Below are 19,176 nucleotides of genomic sequence, written 5' to 3' on the forward strand. Positions count from 1 at the left end.
ACACGGGGAAAGTAAACTAAAAGTAACTGGCTCAACGAAAGAGGTTGTTGAACATACAGTATAAAGGACAAGTTCCCACTCATCTATTCCTGTACTGTATATCTGCTTCTTGACAGTTGTTGCTGTACACTCAAGTGGTACTCGTTGAAGGAAGTACTGATTACGCCGTGGTCTCTAGTTTTAGCACAATGTGAACACGTTTGGATGTTTCCTAACGCGCTCCAGGTGAGCTCTAAGCTTACATACAATCAATTGTGCAATAGTAACAGCTGGTCTTGAATTACGATAAAAGCTTCAAATGAAGCATGCCAACATCCGCTGTCCATTGCGAACAACTATGTAAACACTGAGCTGCTTTTGTAAATGAACCATTTTGCACATATTATCTTAATGTGCACCGATTACAACCTCAGAGCACCTGCTGGAAACATACCACCTGTTAACAAACAGTTTTAGGATGCTGTAAACATTTGGGGTGGCTCACTTGTATAGTTGAGGTGGATTTTGTTAAATGCTTGAGACTGACTTTGTATATTGTTTCTTGAAAAACAAAACATGAAAACTGGCACATCTTCATTTTTGTGCTAGGGCAGGTCTAGTTTCTAGTCTAGTTTGTGGATTTGGCAGAACGTGCTACACCATGCTGAGCATTCTGGTGTACCAAAGGCATTTCTATTACACGCCTCCGGTGCACCCTGATGATTCGGTGCCAGAGTAGAGTAGCACTTAGACCAACAAGTGGTGATATTCTTGCAAGTCTTTATAAACCTACATTGCGCTTACCGACTGCAGCGAGTCTGCTAATTTGTTGCTGAATTTAAAGGGAATCCTGAATTATAAGGGAATCCGCTTCGATTGGCTGGTAATCAAGTGAGCTGTGTTCACTCCCACAACGGCCTAAACTAATTTCTCTAACTACACGTGTCTACGAAATTACCCGAAGAAAGAAATATTCACCCATGTGCACAGTTGGGCATGCTAACAGATCCCTAGCAGGTTTGAGTTTATGTATGTTTATGAAAATATCACCACTCTAATAGAATGAAAGGGCAACAATATTTGAATTAAAAATAAGACACGCTTACAAAATGTATTCAAAATGCTTATTATATGTCGTACCTGACCTCCGGGTGTTTGCATTATTGTGTGTCGATTCAGAAGTTGTCAAATAAACCCCTTGAATACTGCAGGATTAACAACAGCACAAAATAGGCAATCGTGTCAGACATCCTGGAGCCTCTAAAAGCTTCACATTTCCTCTGCTGTTATTTATTTATTGTCATTTAGGAACAACAAACAACCTTAAAGGATCACATTCAGTTGTAATAACAACAACCCCGAAGGTGAAACTTGATTTGTACGGCAAGCAAATATTCACTATTTCAGTAAGGTGTTTAAACCTAAATTCTGAATGTTTGTCATCCAATCCAGAGAAAACATACAAGAATTTGCAACAGCAAAATCCGGTGGAGATGATTTGGCAATTTTTTTTTTCATTCTCAAATCTCCTGCTTATCCCATTTTCTTAAGTTAAAAATGTGGCATCATTAAAAATGGCAATAAACGGGCTATTGCCAAGATGTGTCGTTACTAACACAAATAGAAATAATTTAACTCACTCAAATTCCTTACGTTTTGTGCTATGTTTACTTGTTGCTAGGGAGATTTCATAGGACTCAATGGCAAATTGGCATTTGCCAGTTCTACCCACTACTAGGCTGCTTGAATGGAAAATTGTGGGCCTGACAGTGCCATGCCTTTGGAAAGACTCCAGAGCACCACTACGAATTATGAAATAACATAATTTATTTTCAGTAATTGTGTAATTGAATCCCTTTTCTTTATTGAATATAAAATACATATTGGAACAAAAGAGCAGTGTTTTCGTGTGGTGCTGCCCCCTGCTCCTAATGCATTTGCCAATGTGTGTGCCTTTGTTTTGTGTTATGGGTTCTATGGGTATCCCCCCCCCACTCATAGCCAATAGCAACCATATACACGTATCAGGACAGTTGAAATAGCCTGAGGCAGCCATATAAAACCATGTAGGACTGTCATTTCTATTGCTGTAGTGGTGTCACATGAGGATGGCAATTTTAGACAGCTTTAACTTGCTGTTGTTCTGTGCATGATTGCACCAGTTTCAGACTTTTATATCACCGCTTTTTGTCTTTCTGCCTCAGACAGTGGCAGCATTTCCTGACCTTAAATGTGCTTTTTCTGACAGTGAATGTGAAGATAAATGACATACTGATTGTATTATGTCAGTGGATAAGTATGCAAATGTTCCATCTATCTTTCTGAATCTCATGTGTGTGTTCTGCTCACCCTCCTTTTTCCCTGTGCTGGGAGGGTTGAGATGTGTATTTGCTCTCCATTAAGTTGAACAGCATGAGGCCAGCTGCTTGTATCTGAATGTGTATACCCTCTATGCATTAATGTCCTTCACTGATTCTTGTTGTTGTTATGTTTGTGTGTGTGCTCGCATATGTGCGTTTGTTTACAATATGTGTGTAGAGGTTGTTTATCCTGTTCTGAGTGGAGCCAAGCCATGTAATGCCATCTCTAATGCTGGTGGAAATTGCATTTTAGTCGTCACATACCATAGTTGCCTTGTTTTTACAGAAAGGAATAATAAAACTTGAACCCCTTGTTTAACGTGAGGATATGTACCAGACCAGAACTGTTTAAAATGTATAACTTTACCACTCTCACATGGTTACATGTCATGTTAACACACACTTAGCATAATTTTTAAAGTATGTGTCAGTTTGACTCGCGCTCACACAGTTCTCCAAATAAGAGCTGTTTGTTTGTCACTCCCAGTTGAGTTTGGCTGTAAAACAGACATATTCAAAAAAAGTTCAACCAAACCATAATTTTGTCAAATGAAAGTGTGCTAGCTTAATGCTAATATATAAAGCAAAATGCCGTAGACAGTGGGACTGAACGATATGGACAACATTTCATATTTCGATATTCATGACAGATATCTCAATATCAATATGATACGATAGGACTGAAATTTACATTTTTTGGGTTTTTTTTTATTTATTTATTTATTTATTTATTTTTAGAAACATTAAAGATGCATTGTGCCATTTGTCACTTTTTTACTCACGACTGCCAACTCTGGCCTAAAGCCTTAACTGCACCCTCTGTGTTAAGATGGAGTATATGTGCTTGAATAAACCTTTTTTTTTTTTTTTTTTCAATTTTCTTGGAGTCTGAACTGGAGTTTTGGCTGTGCTGTAAGCCGGCCTCTCTAATTCCAAAAAGATTTTTGTTTGGTCGTCCCTCTCCCCCCCACACACACCTTACTTTATCGTCCGCCAAAGTTTTGTGACCACAAATGTATATGTGACGTAATATCCGGTTAAAACGTGCGATGTGTATCCGGTCATCGTTTATTCACAAAAACCATCGCCAAAATTCACATTTTCCTTTTTTCGATGCACTTCAAAATTCACTTCCTGCAGTTGGGGAATACGTATGTGAGTGCCGTGGTTGATTTTGAGAGAATATATTGACGGTCGTTTATAAATCTTCAAACAACTGCTACTTGAACACACAAGTAGCAACAGTACATATACTCAGCCTAAAACAACACTCACAGGCATCTACTGTATTCTTTCTACACTGTGGAAACACCAACTAGTATTACTGGAGCAGATACTGTAGTAGGACCATCTTTGTCTAGACCTTATTACTGCCTGCCGCAAAATGGTACAACAAAGCTAAATTCGTACTTTCCTCAGGAAAGTTGCCTGTGTACTGTAAAACCCCATGAAAAGTGATCACCTAAAGTCAGATGTCGCAGGGGTGCAAATGATGAACAATGATATAGCCGGGAAACGTGTACAACGTACACCGTGTAAAACATCAAAAGCTCAAGAATTCTATAATTTATATGCATATTTATTTAGAGTCTTTAGGAATCTTTCTTGTCTTGCCAAAATGAAGGCCATATCATGCAAGTCAGCTCTTTTTGTTGAATAACGACCAGTGAGCTTGGAACTCGCCGAGCGAGTGTGGCCGCATTCCAGCCGGATTGTGCGCTATGTCCAGCTGTTTGAAAGTGTGAAAAACTAGCAAGAATGCAAGATAATGAAAGCATGGTTGAGGCCAATAAGACACCTTGGCGTTGCAACACAAACACAATGCAAACATTACCCCTATCCTTGATGCCAACTGAGCAATCAAGTAAGTGCAGTTACGCTGTTATGTGAGATTTTCTGAACCCCAGAAAACTCAATGCAACTGTGCTTACCTTGCTTACATCACTACCTAATTCAGCCAATTCACAGGGTCTAGAGACCCAACTAGTTGTATAGAAACTTTAAACTATCATTTTCCATCACGTCAGTGCGAAAGTAACCGCTTTTAGTTTAAACAATAGCAGCTGTGGCATTGCCATGACGACACATCACCTACGTTAGCGCACTTTCAAACTGTTGGAGAGGCCCAGACACTTTTCCTTTTCTTTAGTTTCCTTTCTAGCTGTTGTGATTCTAAAGTACACAAAGTTATTCATTTAATGAGTAAATTATGGTGAACTACAAGCCCTTCCATTTTCTTGCAATAGCTTTCTTTTTTCCGTATCGGGGAAACTCAGAAGTTACTTCATAGAAAAATCCTCCTTACTGGAAGGCTTTAGTGGAAATGCATTAACAGAATGAAAATGTGTCCTGTAGTGGACAGTATAATTCAATATTGCATAGTGCATACTGTTCTTTTCCTATCTGTGCTTTTCCGGTCTTAAGACCTGTGTTACTGTGTGCTTATTTAAAAAAAAAAAAAAAAAAAAAAAAAAAAGATAGAAAGAAAAGAAACTCAATAACACACACACACGCACCCCCCCCCCCCCCACACACACACACACACATATATATATATATATATATATATATATATATATATATATATATATATATATATATATATATATATATGTATATAAAAAACAAAAACATAATTGGACATGGAAACAATTAAGAGACATTTAGCTCTGTTCAATGTCTGAAAATTACTTGACTGTTTCTCTAAATCCCCAAATCCCAAACATTTTCATGCTGTAATAATAATAATAATAATAATAATAATAATAATAATAATAATAATAATTATTATTATTATTATTATTATTAAAGGTAAGATCAATGCAAACAGAACCGAATTTAAAAAAACTATTAATTTGCCCCATTTGTTCAAAATTATGCAAAACAAGACTGAATGTCAGCGTCAAGCTTGACGATCAGCCGTCATTTCATATGTGCTAATAAGTATGTTGTACTGCATCTATACTGGTATAAATGCATAATTCTATATTTCTCTTCCACATGCTAAGTAAATTGTAAAATATAAAACAACTCTGATGAAATAATGTCGTGAGCTACTACTACACTGTGAACCAACATAAAAATAAAGCCAATTTTTGAATCAATAAATAAACAAGAACCATACTTTAGCTTTTGTAATGACAAGCAATGCTTATTTTATCTCAGTCTCTGTTTGACAAATGGATGTATTGGGCTTGTCTGGTTTCTTTTGTTTGCTTGTCCCCGCTGTATGATGTATTTTGTGTGTTTTTTTTGTTTGTTTTTTGTTCAACTCTGGCAACACAAGACATATTTCTCATCAGAAAAGAAAGGCTCATTCCATCCAAGCAAGTTTCTTGACAGTTGAGTTGCAGAACTTTGAAAGAGATTTCAAATATAAACAAAACAAAATACAGTGAGCTCATAAAAATCAGGCGTAAGTTCTTTGTCATGAGGATGTTTATATTTCAAGAGATGTTTAAAGGTTTAGACACAAATAGCAATTGTTGCATTCAGTATTTAACTCTATAAAGCACCTGTCACAGTAATTAGCAACACAATAAGGACAACTGGAAAATCCTGTGAATAATATGCATCTCTACTCTTTTAGCAAGTTATTTTAGTGAGCCATTTTTATTTCTTTACTTTGTGTTTAAATCTCTTTAACTCTGTTTTTAACTGCTTTGAAATGTTGCACTTTTAATTTCTGTATGTCAAGCATATTGCGTTACGTTGTGTATGAAATCCATCCATTTTGACCGCTTATTTCTCACAAGGGTCGCGGGGGGTGCTGGCGCCTATCTCAGCTGGCTCTGGGCAGTAGGCGGGGGACACCCTGGACTGGTTGCCAGCCAATCGCAGGGCACACAGAGACGAACAACCATCCACACGTACAAGCACAGTGATTCTATTTTTCTCTCTTTTTTATTTTTTAAATAAATATGAGTGTCATTCACATAATTTTACATTATTTAGAAACTCTCCAATCAGGCAAAACCCTAACAGACGGCGGGGATATATTGACAGTAAGTTTCACAATCTTCTATCCACAAATGCCAAACATTTTTAAGGGGCAACATATTCATTTGTTCGCCATTCGCTCGGGCTTCAGCAGTCAGCACAGACTCTTAACAGGCAGGTCCTCTTTTGCTTGATGATAATACAGTCTGATTTACAAGACCATCGTAACATTCTTGGAACAAAATGTTATACTGAAGTATACTAACCAGACCCTCTAAAGACTGTCGTTATTGTCCATTGTTTAAAAACAAATGTCATCAGCATATTTCAAAAACAATATAACCATAAAATCCATCATTGCATTGAGGGAGGAAAACAGGATAACGTGTAGGTAATGTTTGTGTCTGCCTTTCTTGGCTACCTTACACACTTTTTCCCTTGTCTTGTATTCTGCTCCTGCAGTTTCTTTCTTTTTTTTTTTTTTTACTGACTCACTGGTATTTCCATTCCTCCGTCACTCTATTTTTCCTGTACCAATTTTTAATTACCATGTTTCTTTAAACTGCTCATGCCCTTTTCAGTTTTACCACTTTTCTAATGAGGAATGCGTGACCAAAATTGTATCGAAACATGAATATACTGAATGTATTCAGTTGCACTTAAAACTATACTCTCTTTGCTGTGATAACAAACAAACAACAAAAAATGTGCTTGTTGGCGTGTTTGTTGACAATCGTCAGCCTTGTCTCAAGGTGTAATGGATGGGATCTCATTGTCTTTAACAAGTGTCCAGAGACCCCTCAAGACAGCCCCGCTCAGGGAATTGAAAGCTCTATTTTTAGTCTGCAGATTCATTTATTCACTCTCCGTAGCTTGCTCTCTTTCAGCGATCCGTTTGACATCCATTCACTCGCTGCCTGTCCCTCCCTCTCAATAGTGCTCTGTCCCTTTCTGCAGGACCTTTTTTGCTCCAATGTGCTTATCAGCTAGTCTGAAGTAGTGCGGTGATTTGTGAAGAGACGTATTCAATGTCCACCGGCAGATTCTTTTGTACCCAGTCAGTCAGACTGGGAGAAATCGTGCGAAAAGAAAGCTCAGTGAAAATGAATAGAATTTGATAGGGTTAATGGGATTTCAAGTTAAAATGAAAAATGTAGAAATCAGACAACCAGGGCTTTCAGTCAAGGAAATTAGACAAAAAATATATGTGACTTGACTTGACTCCACTGGTTGCCCATAAGTTTTAGTATTTGTTTTAAAATCTTAACACTTGTATTTAAAATGCTTCAGTCCTGCTGTATTTGAGACCTGTTATGAGTAGGGATGTAACGATATCCAAACATCACGATATGATATTATCACAATATGAAGGTCACGATACGATAATTATCACGATATTGTAAAAACCTTAAAAAAGGTCACAATTTTGTAAAAAAAAAAAAAAAGAAAAAAAAAGAAAGAAAAAGAAAAGAGCTCATACCAAAAAAGCACAATATTATGCTTTTGTACATAACAGCAATGCATATTCAATATGCATATTCATATGCAATTTCTGATAACAATATTGAGGCACTTACTTGCTAATGCACGTACACATTGAGTTCCTCCACATATTGACAAGCTTCACAAGCATATTACGTTCCCCTTCATCTGACAATTAGCACAGATTTTAAACATAGAAGGCCAAAACATCACTAATGAAAATTAAATTGCACTAATAAACTAGCCACCAGAGGGTACTAGAACTGCACAAATGGAAATCAACCTGACTTTTTAAACAGATATGTTCCCTTTAAATATTGTGAACATGACGACAACGATATTGTGGCAGTTATAATATCACGATATCACGATACTGTTGAGATCCTCTGAGGCAATTCTGCTAACAGTTCCTCATGGGGCTAAACTTGTTACTAAAGGAGACCGAGCTTTTGCTGTTGATCCCCCAAGGTTTTGGAACTCCCAACCAGGAGATCCCAGGTGGACAAACTCAGTGTCTGCTTTTTCTTAAGACTCACTTTTACTGTTTGACATTCTCTTGGTGTCGGTTTGTTTCTATTTTATTGCACTTTATTGTATTTTCCATTCATACACTGAGCCTGTTCATCTTTCTCATCTACTGTATGTGTTTAAAGTGATTTTAAAGTCTGCATTACACCTTTAAGGTCTCCCTTAATTTTATGCTTCCATGAGACTAGTCTACAATTTGGAATGACAACCCTATCATATCATACTTCCTTTTCATCCATATACTTTCTATACCACTTGTTCTCATTAGTGTTGCAGGTCAGCCGAGTCTTATTTGACCAAGAAGTGGTGTACCATATTAATCTTTAACTGACATTGTAAACGTTGCTACTTAATGGCCCTGTTACTTTAAAATCTTCTGTTGTTGCAGCCAGGGTAGCATTTCTGCTCTGTCACTTCAGTGTAGCATACGGGTATAATACATTTGATTAGACATTACATGCAAATTATAAATAATGTAGATGACATTATACAGTAAGACTCAAAGAAGCATTTTGAAATATATCTAATTGCTTAACTTAGCACATATTTACATGTAGCACAGTCCTGGCAAGAAAAAATGTTTTTTTATTCTTCTATTTTGGTCCCTACTATTTCCTTCTGCGGCAGTTTGCAGTTTGGGAAGACATAAGGCAAATATTTTGTCGCTAAACCAACCTGGTTGCTATGGGTGCAAAAGAATGACACACACTTTCCTTGGCTTTCCTTGCGTCCCTGGGATGGTGAGAATTTTACTTTGTGGCTGCAGTCTAATACTTTCATCAATTACTTATTAATATTCTACTAAGTGAAAGTGTTAACAATGTGCAGGTGATTATGAAGAGATGATTCATGTTAACTGTTAATTTATGTCTTCACTTATTGCCAGTGTGGTTACAAGATGTCCCCAATCACTTTGTTATCCCACCACAGAACACCTCACCAAGGAAAGAAGGAAGGTGGATGAATAGACCTAATGAGGTACAGGTGACAGGAAGGGAAGAAAAAAAAAGACAGTTGGTGACTGGGGAGTATGGCTGACACTAAAGGAAAATGGGAAACTGGCTTGTACCAAAAACTACCGGTATTCAATTACAGGACAAGCATGTATTCAAGAAATATTAATCAAGTACAGAAACAGAAAGTGTCAAATGAAGCGTGACACTTTACGACCTGAACATTAACATCCGAAAAACAAAACAGTGCATCCTGTACTTACTGAGAAAAAAAAAGTAGTGGAAAACGGGGTCTGGTGGAATGAAAAATCTGTGATTGAACCGATGAGTCATTGTGATGCCTGTGCAGTGAGTTGTCCCTCACTTCCATAGTTTTTACTGGGGTAGTAGATTTACAACCAACCACCGTGAACTTTACATTACTTTCCATTTTTTATATTAATGAAATTTATAGTGCTACAGATTTAAAAAAAAAAAAAAAAAAAAAAAAAAATAAAATAATTTTTGCAGATGACACAAATTTATTTTGTTATGGTAAAAAATAAAATACAAGAAAAACTGTCAAGTTGGAGGAGAGTTAAAAAAAAAAATGTAATGTTAGTGCGGTACGAATATTTGAAACAAAATTTCTTGAAGGTATGATAGATACAGTAATAAATTAACATAGAAACAACATATTTAGTTACATAAAAGGTAACATTTCTTAAACGATATTTAATATTAAAGTCAATACATCATCTTTTCGTACATATATTTAATTATTCCTTGATTTTTTCCCTGTCTGTCCCACTGTGTAGAGTTATGGAATTCTACTCACACAACATCAATAAGTACAATTGTTGTTTTGCAAAACCAAACAATATATATTTTTAATAAGACTCATTACGCTTATACTTTTTTTTTTTTTTTTTAACTCAAATGCTGTGAAGTGAAAAGGCTTATATTATTATGAAATAATGTGAATGATGCTCAAGGCAAAGACACAATCGCTCTCTCACTTCATAATAAAGTTATTTTTTGATTTGGGAGTCAATATGATTTAAGACTGTACGAAAATCTGTTAAAGGTATTAAAACTTGTGTTTCTGTTGTTGGAGTTAAATATTGGAATGATGCAATGATCCTTTTTTTTTTTAAGTAAATGTAAAGTTTAGTTAAATCTTTAAAGTAACAACTGTGTGAATAATACCACTTGGCTTCCACAATAAAATCAAGATGAAGTCAAGACTTTGCCAGAAGAAGAAGAAGAAAAAGAAGAAAAAAGATCTAACCATGCTTGTGGAGTTTGAATACTTGTAATTTAATGGAATTAAATAATTGTTGACGTTAACCTGCAGCACAGTCATATCATATCAGCCTCACAGTACATTCATCGTGGATTGGGATCCGGGGGCCAGTCTCATTGTGTGGTGTTTGCATATTCTCTCTTTGCCTGCATGGGTTTTAAACCAGGTACTACGGTTCCCTCCTATATTTAAAAAACATGCATGCTCGGTTAAATAGTAGGTTTGTATGTACACTGCCTTTTGCCCCATTAAGCGCTGGGATAGGCTCCAGCACGCCCATGACTCTGGTAAGGATTTAAACAAAAAAAAACAAAAAAAAACTGGATGGATGAAGTTAACCTGGAAAATTCTTTAATTAAATTGTTAAATGACGACATTTTATGTAGTCATTAAGGGCCATCCAGTCTGTCCGACAGTATTATTTATATTGAGTAACAGCCCCTGACCCCTCCTTAAAAGCCAGCATCAGACTCTTAAAGTGCTGATTAGAGCAGTAACTGTCATGTCTGATATGTAATGTTTCATACACACACATACACACACCGTCTGGAAGCAGCCCTCATCTCGTTCCATTTCATCCACTTACATTTTTATTAACTCATAAGAAGAACTACCAGTTGCATAATTGGCTAGTCAGCATGAGGATCAGGCTTCTTAACAAGCTTCATGAGAAAAATTTGATCCAAATGGAAACAGAAACATAGTCAAAGCCCAAAGGACAAACTTCATGGTCATGGTTCACACTCTGACTTTATGTCCTTAAATTAAGCCAATTTGCTCCTACTTCATAGGTTCATTGTCAGTGTGTATCTATCTCATGATCATCATCGGTCCATAAAGGGCAGAAAGAGTAGCAAAATAATAGAAATATCTCTGAATGTGATGCAAGTAAATCTCTAGATCTCTGAAATCAACTATCCGCTGTTCGCTTTACAAAAAAAAACAAAAAAACTCACAGCTGTCGGCTTTCCACATCTCTGCAAGGAAAATAGACCAAAGCAGTAGAACTAAGGTATTGTATAACTATAATTATTTCAATAATTTTATTGAAGGGCTTGGGCATGGACCGCATTAATAGCTTATTATAACCGTTTGCCACACCTAGAATTGAACTGTGAACTGGTGTTGGTCAGCATACAATGGACAGCAGAGTGAAGATGTGTTTTGGCAGCTTTATTCCCATTGCAGGCACAATCAAGGAACAGTACAGGCATTACAGTTTGTGCAGGCAATGTCGAGTAGTCTCCAAAGCACTTTCCACCACCCACGCAGTGCATATTTGGCTTTTGGTGATATACAGGTCGGATGAGTGCAACCTGAGCATCCATAGTGGAGATGCATTGGATACATGTAGATTTATACCTATATACAAAATAGGTGTGAAATTTGTGGAACTACCTGTCAAACTGTGTCACTCATACTTCAACATTACTCTTGTAAAGCTAGAATTTTTCATACGTGTGGTGTACATTTGTACACTGTCCTGCACTCGTTTTACATCAAAAAGGGGACAAATGGTGAAATGAAGTCACACATTGTTGTCATATGTAATGGTGGGAAAGCGCTACGCTAGATGATTACCTAAACTGATTAAAAGAAAGTGAGTGAATGAATATTTCATGTCGAATTTCTGGCATGGGCTTGCTTAAATTCAAATGGTGACCTTGAATCAGTGTTGACACTCACCTTTGACAGAGCCAACACTGAAGGATCCGAAATTCATTCACATTTTAAAAAGCGGTTAAGATGTTAAAACTCTGCATGTGTGTACTTGGCTTGACGCAGTTTACTTTCACTATGTTCTCTTCCTCACAAGGTGTTTGTCATTGCTCACTGAGCGTGTGTCTAAGGTTGACTTGTTATTTCATCAGTGAAAGTCCAAATGTCAAGGACAGGAGGAGGCTCATCTTTCCACACCCTCCCTGGCATTGTTGTTACTGAAAAAGCAAATCTTTTATTTACGTGTCAGAAGTTTACGAACCGTTCCGAAGAACTAATTGGTTTCCAAGTCACATTTTGGACAATCAAGAAGAGTGGTATTCACCATGAGAACACACACAACCAGACACTAAATACCTCGACATATATAAGTTTAATGCCTAAGCAACATACAGGTGTGTTTGAAAATATGCATAGTCATGGGGTAGGCAAATTTATGAGAACAACTGTACAAAAGTTAAACGTCACTTAATGACACAAAAATGCTATTAATCGTTATGAAAATTCACATGCATATTTCTACTCATGTTAACTTCAACCTCTGAACATGTCAATAAAATGAGAATATCGGCCTTTTTCTCACCATACACTGCACTCACAAGTTTACATCCCCCAAGGGTGCTGATAAATTTGGGGAAGCTAGCAACTGCATTAAAAACAACAACAACAACAAAAAATACTTGATTTAACTTGTTTGCCCATCCTGCCTAACATCACGTTTAAAACTTGGGAGAGAATACAAAAAAAAAAAAAAAAAACTGCTCCAGGTAGAGCCCAGCACCAATTGCCACAGTGTGCTGAAATGACTCAGACACAAAGAAAGGCAGCAGAGAAAGGAGCTTTCTTATTGGCATTGGCTGCTTCTTGTAAAATGTCTTTACGTGCATCTGCCCTAAGATTATTCAGAAGCTAGAAAAAAGCTTTTCTGAACAGGTGGTGTTATTGACATTTTTTGTTTCTGCTGTTTCAAAATGTTTAAACAAGCCGATAAAGATCTGTTCACTCCAGTCCATTGCCTCTCACCTTGCCACACCAACTATAATATTTGTTACGCACAGTTTACACCTACCTTTCAGATGTTAGATATTTAAAAATAATTCACCACAACCTGCCTCAGGCATTCCAATGGCACAAAATGAACTGTGTGCCAATTTCGGTCATTTGGAAGACGCAATCCTGGGTGTGCCCAGTTACTAAATCTGCTTCCACATCTGTCAACCTTTAGTAAATTGGGCAAGAAGACGCCAGCTGTTCCAAGGAATTTCAGTGGGAGCGGTGTGACATGGTTCAGAAAGTCTCATGCACTATTGAGATGACATTAGCTACCTATCCGCAAAGAGGGTCATGCTCATTTGTACCAAAGCCATTGTCATGCATGCCACCACTACTAAATAAACTCACTCAGTGTACTCAGTACTCGTCGTAGCCCAACAAAAAATGATTTGATTGAATGTTTTTTTTTCCCTCTCTCTTTGTTCCCATTTTAAATCTATCTACTTTGCTAGGTGCCTCATCCTAAACTAGCACTAAGCTAGTTCAGCTCTCAAGATGCAAACAACCAACAGTGACGCGTTAGCTGTAACAGGCCAACAGTGAGACATTAAACCGCCAAATATTCCCATAAGTACTTCCATGATGCAGTTCTTGGGAGTTGTGCATTTTGCACTAGAATTTCAACTACAGCTTATTAATTAACTTAGTGTGCATATCTGGTAAACAGACAGGGCCCAATTTTCAGAGACAGATGCCCATGCACTCGGCATAAAAATCTGTTGAGGCAAGTGTAGTTTACTATGTTGTGCTTTGCAGGGTATTCCGGCAGACGCCACTACGTCACACCAGACAATTTGTTGACAAAAAGAAGACTGTGCTCAGCTCAAAAACTGCTGGATCTCCATTTTCGAGCTGGGGCAAGTCTAGTTTAGCATGTTTGCGAATTTGATAGATCATGCTACGCCTCGATAGGCATTCTGGCATATTCCTTTGCATGCCCTGGGTGCATCTGGCAATTTAGTAACAAAAAGTAGATGAGATTTTACATGTGCTAAAACCAGGTCTAAGTGGTGACGCAGGATTTTGGTAGATTTTACTGAGGCAGTCATAGTATTTCATTCATAAATATGACAGCAGCATGGGACAATGCCTCAGAATCACTATAGAAATTAATTAATTGAACAAATTATTATTATTATTTTCAAAATATTTTAATAGCACTCTGCTGACCGTGTGGCACACACTGACACAGAATCAGGGGTGCAAGGTGGTCTCCAATTCATCTATCATCCCCAAGTGGAGAGCTATGCCACACCTCCTGCATGGAGTTCTTCTGCCATGTACTTGTAGACCCCGCGTCTCTCTCCATGCTGATTTTAAATGGATTAATGAGGGGAGCCATGCACTCATGCTTCTGACACCAAAGGATACAAGACTTCACAGATTTTCTGACAGCACCTGAAGCTTCAAAGAGGCAGAGCATGTCAAAAGATCGAGCTGATTTTGTCAGGACTCAAAAGTGTGGTGGTGGACCCAAATTCAGGAAGCGGACAAGTCAGGGAGGCAGAGGTGCGAAAACGGAGTAAATTTAATCAAACAAAACTAAAGTTGCAAACAGGGCTTGGTAACAAAGAATAACAAAACACCGAAGGGAAAAACAATGCACGAGCAGACTTGACTATGGGAGCACGGACGTGGGGCAACAAGAAGAATGAACCGACAAGAACTGAAGCGAAAACCGAAAACTAAGTACACACACTAATTGAGCACGATGAGACACAGCTGGGCAAAACACAAGTGGAAGGGGATGCTGATTGGTTGACACATGAGGAAGGGCAGGCAAACACAGGTGGACATCAGTGAGGCTTAACGAGACTATGGAAGACAAGAAAAACAGAACATAAACATGACAAACTCAAAACCCAACAAAAACAAAGCAAAACGCACCCCAAACAGAACCCAAACATGACAGATTTATGTGGATTAATTCATATTACGTTAAAGAAATGTGAATTAATACATCTTGTCTTCCATAACATGTACTCATTAATATAGTAAAGCTTGTCACAAAGAGATGTGAGTGACCCCACACATAATACAGAATGTGTGTTCTTTTTGTTCTTAAACACTTAATTTGTCCACAAAGATTCTTGTCAGAAAAACCTCTTGAGATCTGGAGACTCTCCGTGGTTGCAGGATATTTAAATCATATTAAACTGACTGACAGTTTGTTCAATACATCTCCATAGCAACCATTGGGTTTCGGCAAGAAAAAAAACGAGCGGTAAAGCAGAAGACACTCGCTTTCAGTAGTTTATTGAATGGGACAATCAGAAAACAAGTCAAGGCAACAAAAGCAAGAGAACTTTGCAGTTGGCGGTGGCAGAATGCAGGCTGCTTACACAGTAACACAGACACACCAATGGGGCAGCAGGTAGCAAACACTGAGAAGGATGAGAGGGAACATGAGAAAACTTCAAAAGCAAAACTCATGTAACCATTACTGAACTGGATGGAATCATCTGGCACAACAGTAATTCTGATCTGGGCAAAAGAAATCAGGTGTGCCCTGCCACGCCCCCTGCCACACACCAAAGAGAGAAAGTAAGCAAGACATATCCAAAGCCAGGGTCCCTGATGGTGTAGTGGTACACTTTTGTGCAAGTAGCGTGGGTTCAGCTCCTATTCCCTGATGGTGTGAATGTGAGTTGAAATTGTTGTTCATCTTTCGGTGTCTGACTGGCAAGAGTTCAGGGTGTAGTCCGCTTTTTATCCCAAGTCAGCATCTCCGTGAACATGAATGAATGGCTGAACTGGAAATTTGTTTTGAGTTCCTGCACCGCCACAGCTTTTCATTAGCATTTAGCTGATTATAGTTGCGGGTTAAGATTTGATTTATTACATTTGTATGTAGTTATACGCTGCTGATTTACTGTAAGATCCAAAGTGATTAAATTTGATGTGTTGTTATTTTAGAGCGGTTTGTGTTTGTTGACCTGCAGCATTTTCTTGTTTGAGAAATAGATTTACTTTGAATGTGTATATGACCCTGACCAAGATGGTAAGGGTCTTGTGTGTGTGCATGTGTGTATTATATACACAAATACTTTGTGGAGGTGTGGGGCATCGGTCAAGGAATAAATTATTATATTTTTGTGTGGATCCAGATAAAAGTGCAGATGCTGTAATTTCTTCACCCCTCATTTTCAGTTTAGCCTTGACACTCAAATTTAACACTCTAATCCACAGTACTCACTGCATGAACACATGATGTCATCTAAATGTGCATTTACTTGTCCTTAACATAACTTAACCTTTTTTTTAAATTTCTCTCCAGGAAACAGGAACTTTTGAACATCTCCAACGTCCCTCTGGGAGAATGTCCTCCGTCACCGCCCCGCACCGCTCCGCCCAGCATGAAGGTAGGATGCATGCAGCAATGCACACACATTTGCGCTAATAATCAAACTACTTGCTTTCCTATTTACATTATTGCCGTTTAAGGTCACCAGACATATTGAAAATCTATTCCGTTTTAGTCTCAATGAAGGAGCATCTCAGTGTGGAGGATGAATTTCAGTGATGTTGATGAATTGTGACTCTTTAAACTTAAGACGTGACCTTTTATATGATCACATTGAAGTACAGACGATTACAGGCTGGGAATGGTCAATTCCATCAGTGCATCCTTATATGTTTACGTTCTACTCATAAATAAACCGTTAACGCGACAATTGACGTGTGTGGAGGTTGATGATGGCATTTTTGGTTGCTTTAGGTGATATTTTTTGCCAATTTCTGTCTGTGATTGCATGATCAGTGTTTTCTCATTCTAGAACATGTTGGGAATAGATCGATTGCAATAGAATCAACCATATGAGAAGAATTAATAATTTATTATTTGGCCATTTGGATTGTGACACTGGCACATGTGAAGTTGCATTTGTGACTCAGTATTTTGGGGAAAACGTAAGACAATTGAAACACAGGAAGCTATCATATGTGCCTTCTAGGAAATGATTTTAGGTAGGATGTTTTATTAATCATTTTATGGGTTTTCTTTGTACACTTTCCTGATAGAATTTTTTATGATGGCCGATTTGCAGAGCAATATACAATATCCACAGAAACCCATCTCTCGCTTGACAGCATGTCACCTTGAACAAAGCTGTAACTATTGAGCAAAATACTGTAGTGTGGAAACGAGGAGCAGAAACGAATGAAGAATTATTCTCATGGCATCAAATACACAAAGACTAAAATATGGAGAGTTCATGGAGGAGTCCATACACAGAACAAACAGAGATATACAGTAATCCCACATCCATTCTGCAACCCACACATGACCTATTAGAAGCATGACTTGACCCGACCTCCAAAAATAATAATGACCCGGCCAGCATTGTCTAGAAAAAAAAGCAAAGAAAGTAACAATGGCATTTCATTCATTTGAGGATGAATTACATTACAAAAGCAATAAACATAGTTAAACCTTTATCCTCCAATATGTTCAAACAACTCCAAACAGCTATATTGCAGTACATTTTATAATCAATATTTAGCTAATAAAATTAATACACCAGAACAAACAACCTAACAAACAAAAATCATTCCTCCCATTATCTTCCACTTATCCGAGGTTGCGTCGCAGCGGTTGTATAAGTAGCTTTAGCAGAGAAGCCCACACTTCCGTTTCCCCAGCCACTTCTTTGAGCTCTTCTGGGAGATCCTGAGGTGTTCCCAGGCCAGACTGGAGACAAGGTTTCCCCGGTGTACAAGTGTGTGGCTCCACTCTGAGACCCTCCCATATGACCAAGCTTCTCACCATATTTATAAGTGAAACCCGGAACACTCTGAAGAGGAAACCTTAGCCGGCCACTTGTATATGCAATCTTGTTCCCAGAGCTCTTTGTCTGGTCCCCATGCCTCAGCTCCTCGGATCATTTGGATACGCAAACCCCTCCACCACCATAAGGTGATGGTCCACACTAGAGTGACAAAAAACAAAATCCATCCTCTTTTGCTTCTCAGTGTAAATCACTCTGCTAACTACTTTTCTATTTGGATGCACCTTCAAACATCAGAGTGACGTCACTACCAAACTGAACAATTTTCAATTCGAGGCAGTGAGTCACGACATTAAATGCCCACCATACACATGGCCATGCGACGAGACAAGGTGTCATCACGCTCTTGTAACACATACACAAGATCCGCTAAGTGCAGTGTGAAAAAGCCTAAGGCGAAACTTGTCCTTTGCCAGCTTTACTTATAGTACAACATTACCAACATGGTTCTCGCAGGCACCAGGACCACATGATTGATTGGACCCTGATTGAAAAATAGCTCACCAGTGAAGGGACATTGTGATTTTCTAGGAATGTTGGAGAGGTGATTGTTTGAAAATGTAAACATTGGCAGAGATTTATAAAAGTAGCTATTGCGTGTATTTATCTGTTCCCTTGTTCTTGTGGGAAATCATAACACGATCAACATCTAGCATTATTTATTTGTGTCAAACTGCATTAAGCACTTTGCATTCACCTGTACCCTAGAATTAGCTCTCAGTATCAAAAAAGGTTGGTGACCCCTGTTATAAAGCATTCAGCCCAAGAGGCGTGTCAACAATGCTTTGTCATTCCCGCTGTTCCATTTGCATAGAAAGTGATGCAGCAATGTGACACGTGTCTGTGCAGAGTGGCCTTAATCAATTGCCTGATGAGGGCTGAATGTTTGTTGGGTGAATGGATACACACTGAAATAATGATATCATAAAAGATAGCAGAAGAGCCTCTTTTTTTATATATATGTAGTTAAACTGCACTTGTACAGCCATAATCAGGGTCATGTTTGGTGTGTCAGATGTTTTGAGCAATGTTTATATTTATCAAATGTTACATGTATAGTGACCGACGCACTTTTCTGTTGGTTACATTTA

General features: G+C 38.0%; 1 protein-coding gene across 6 annotated transcripts in view; it reads left to right on the forward strand.

Moving 5' to 3' along the window:
• LOC144033045 (rap1 GTPase-activating protein 2-like) overlaps positions 1-19,176 on the forward strand; it is a 149,482-nt gene that overhangs the window by 109,291 nt on the left and 21,015 nt on the right. For all 6 annotated transcript variants that reach the window (XM_077540754.1, XM_077540753.1, XM_077540755.1 and 3 more), the window contains one exon: positions 16,576-16,660. In XM_077540754.1, the coding sequence (XP_077396880.1) occupies positions 16,576-16,660 (85 nt within the window). The remainder of the gene's footprint in view (positions 1-16,575; positions 16,661-19,176) is intronic.

The sequence above is a fragment of the Festucalex cinctus genome, chromosome 13 (genome assembly GCF_051991245.1).
Source record: "Festucalex cinctus isolate MCC-2025b chromosome 13, RoL_Fcin_1.0, whole genome shotgun sequence".
In the NCBI taxonomy this organism is placed as follows: Eukaryota; Metazoa; Chordata; class Actinopteri; order Syngnathiformes; family Syngnathidae; genus Festucalex; species Festucalex cinctus.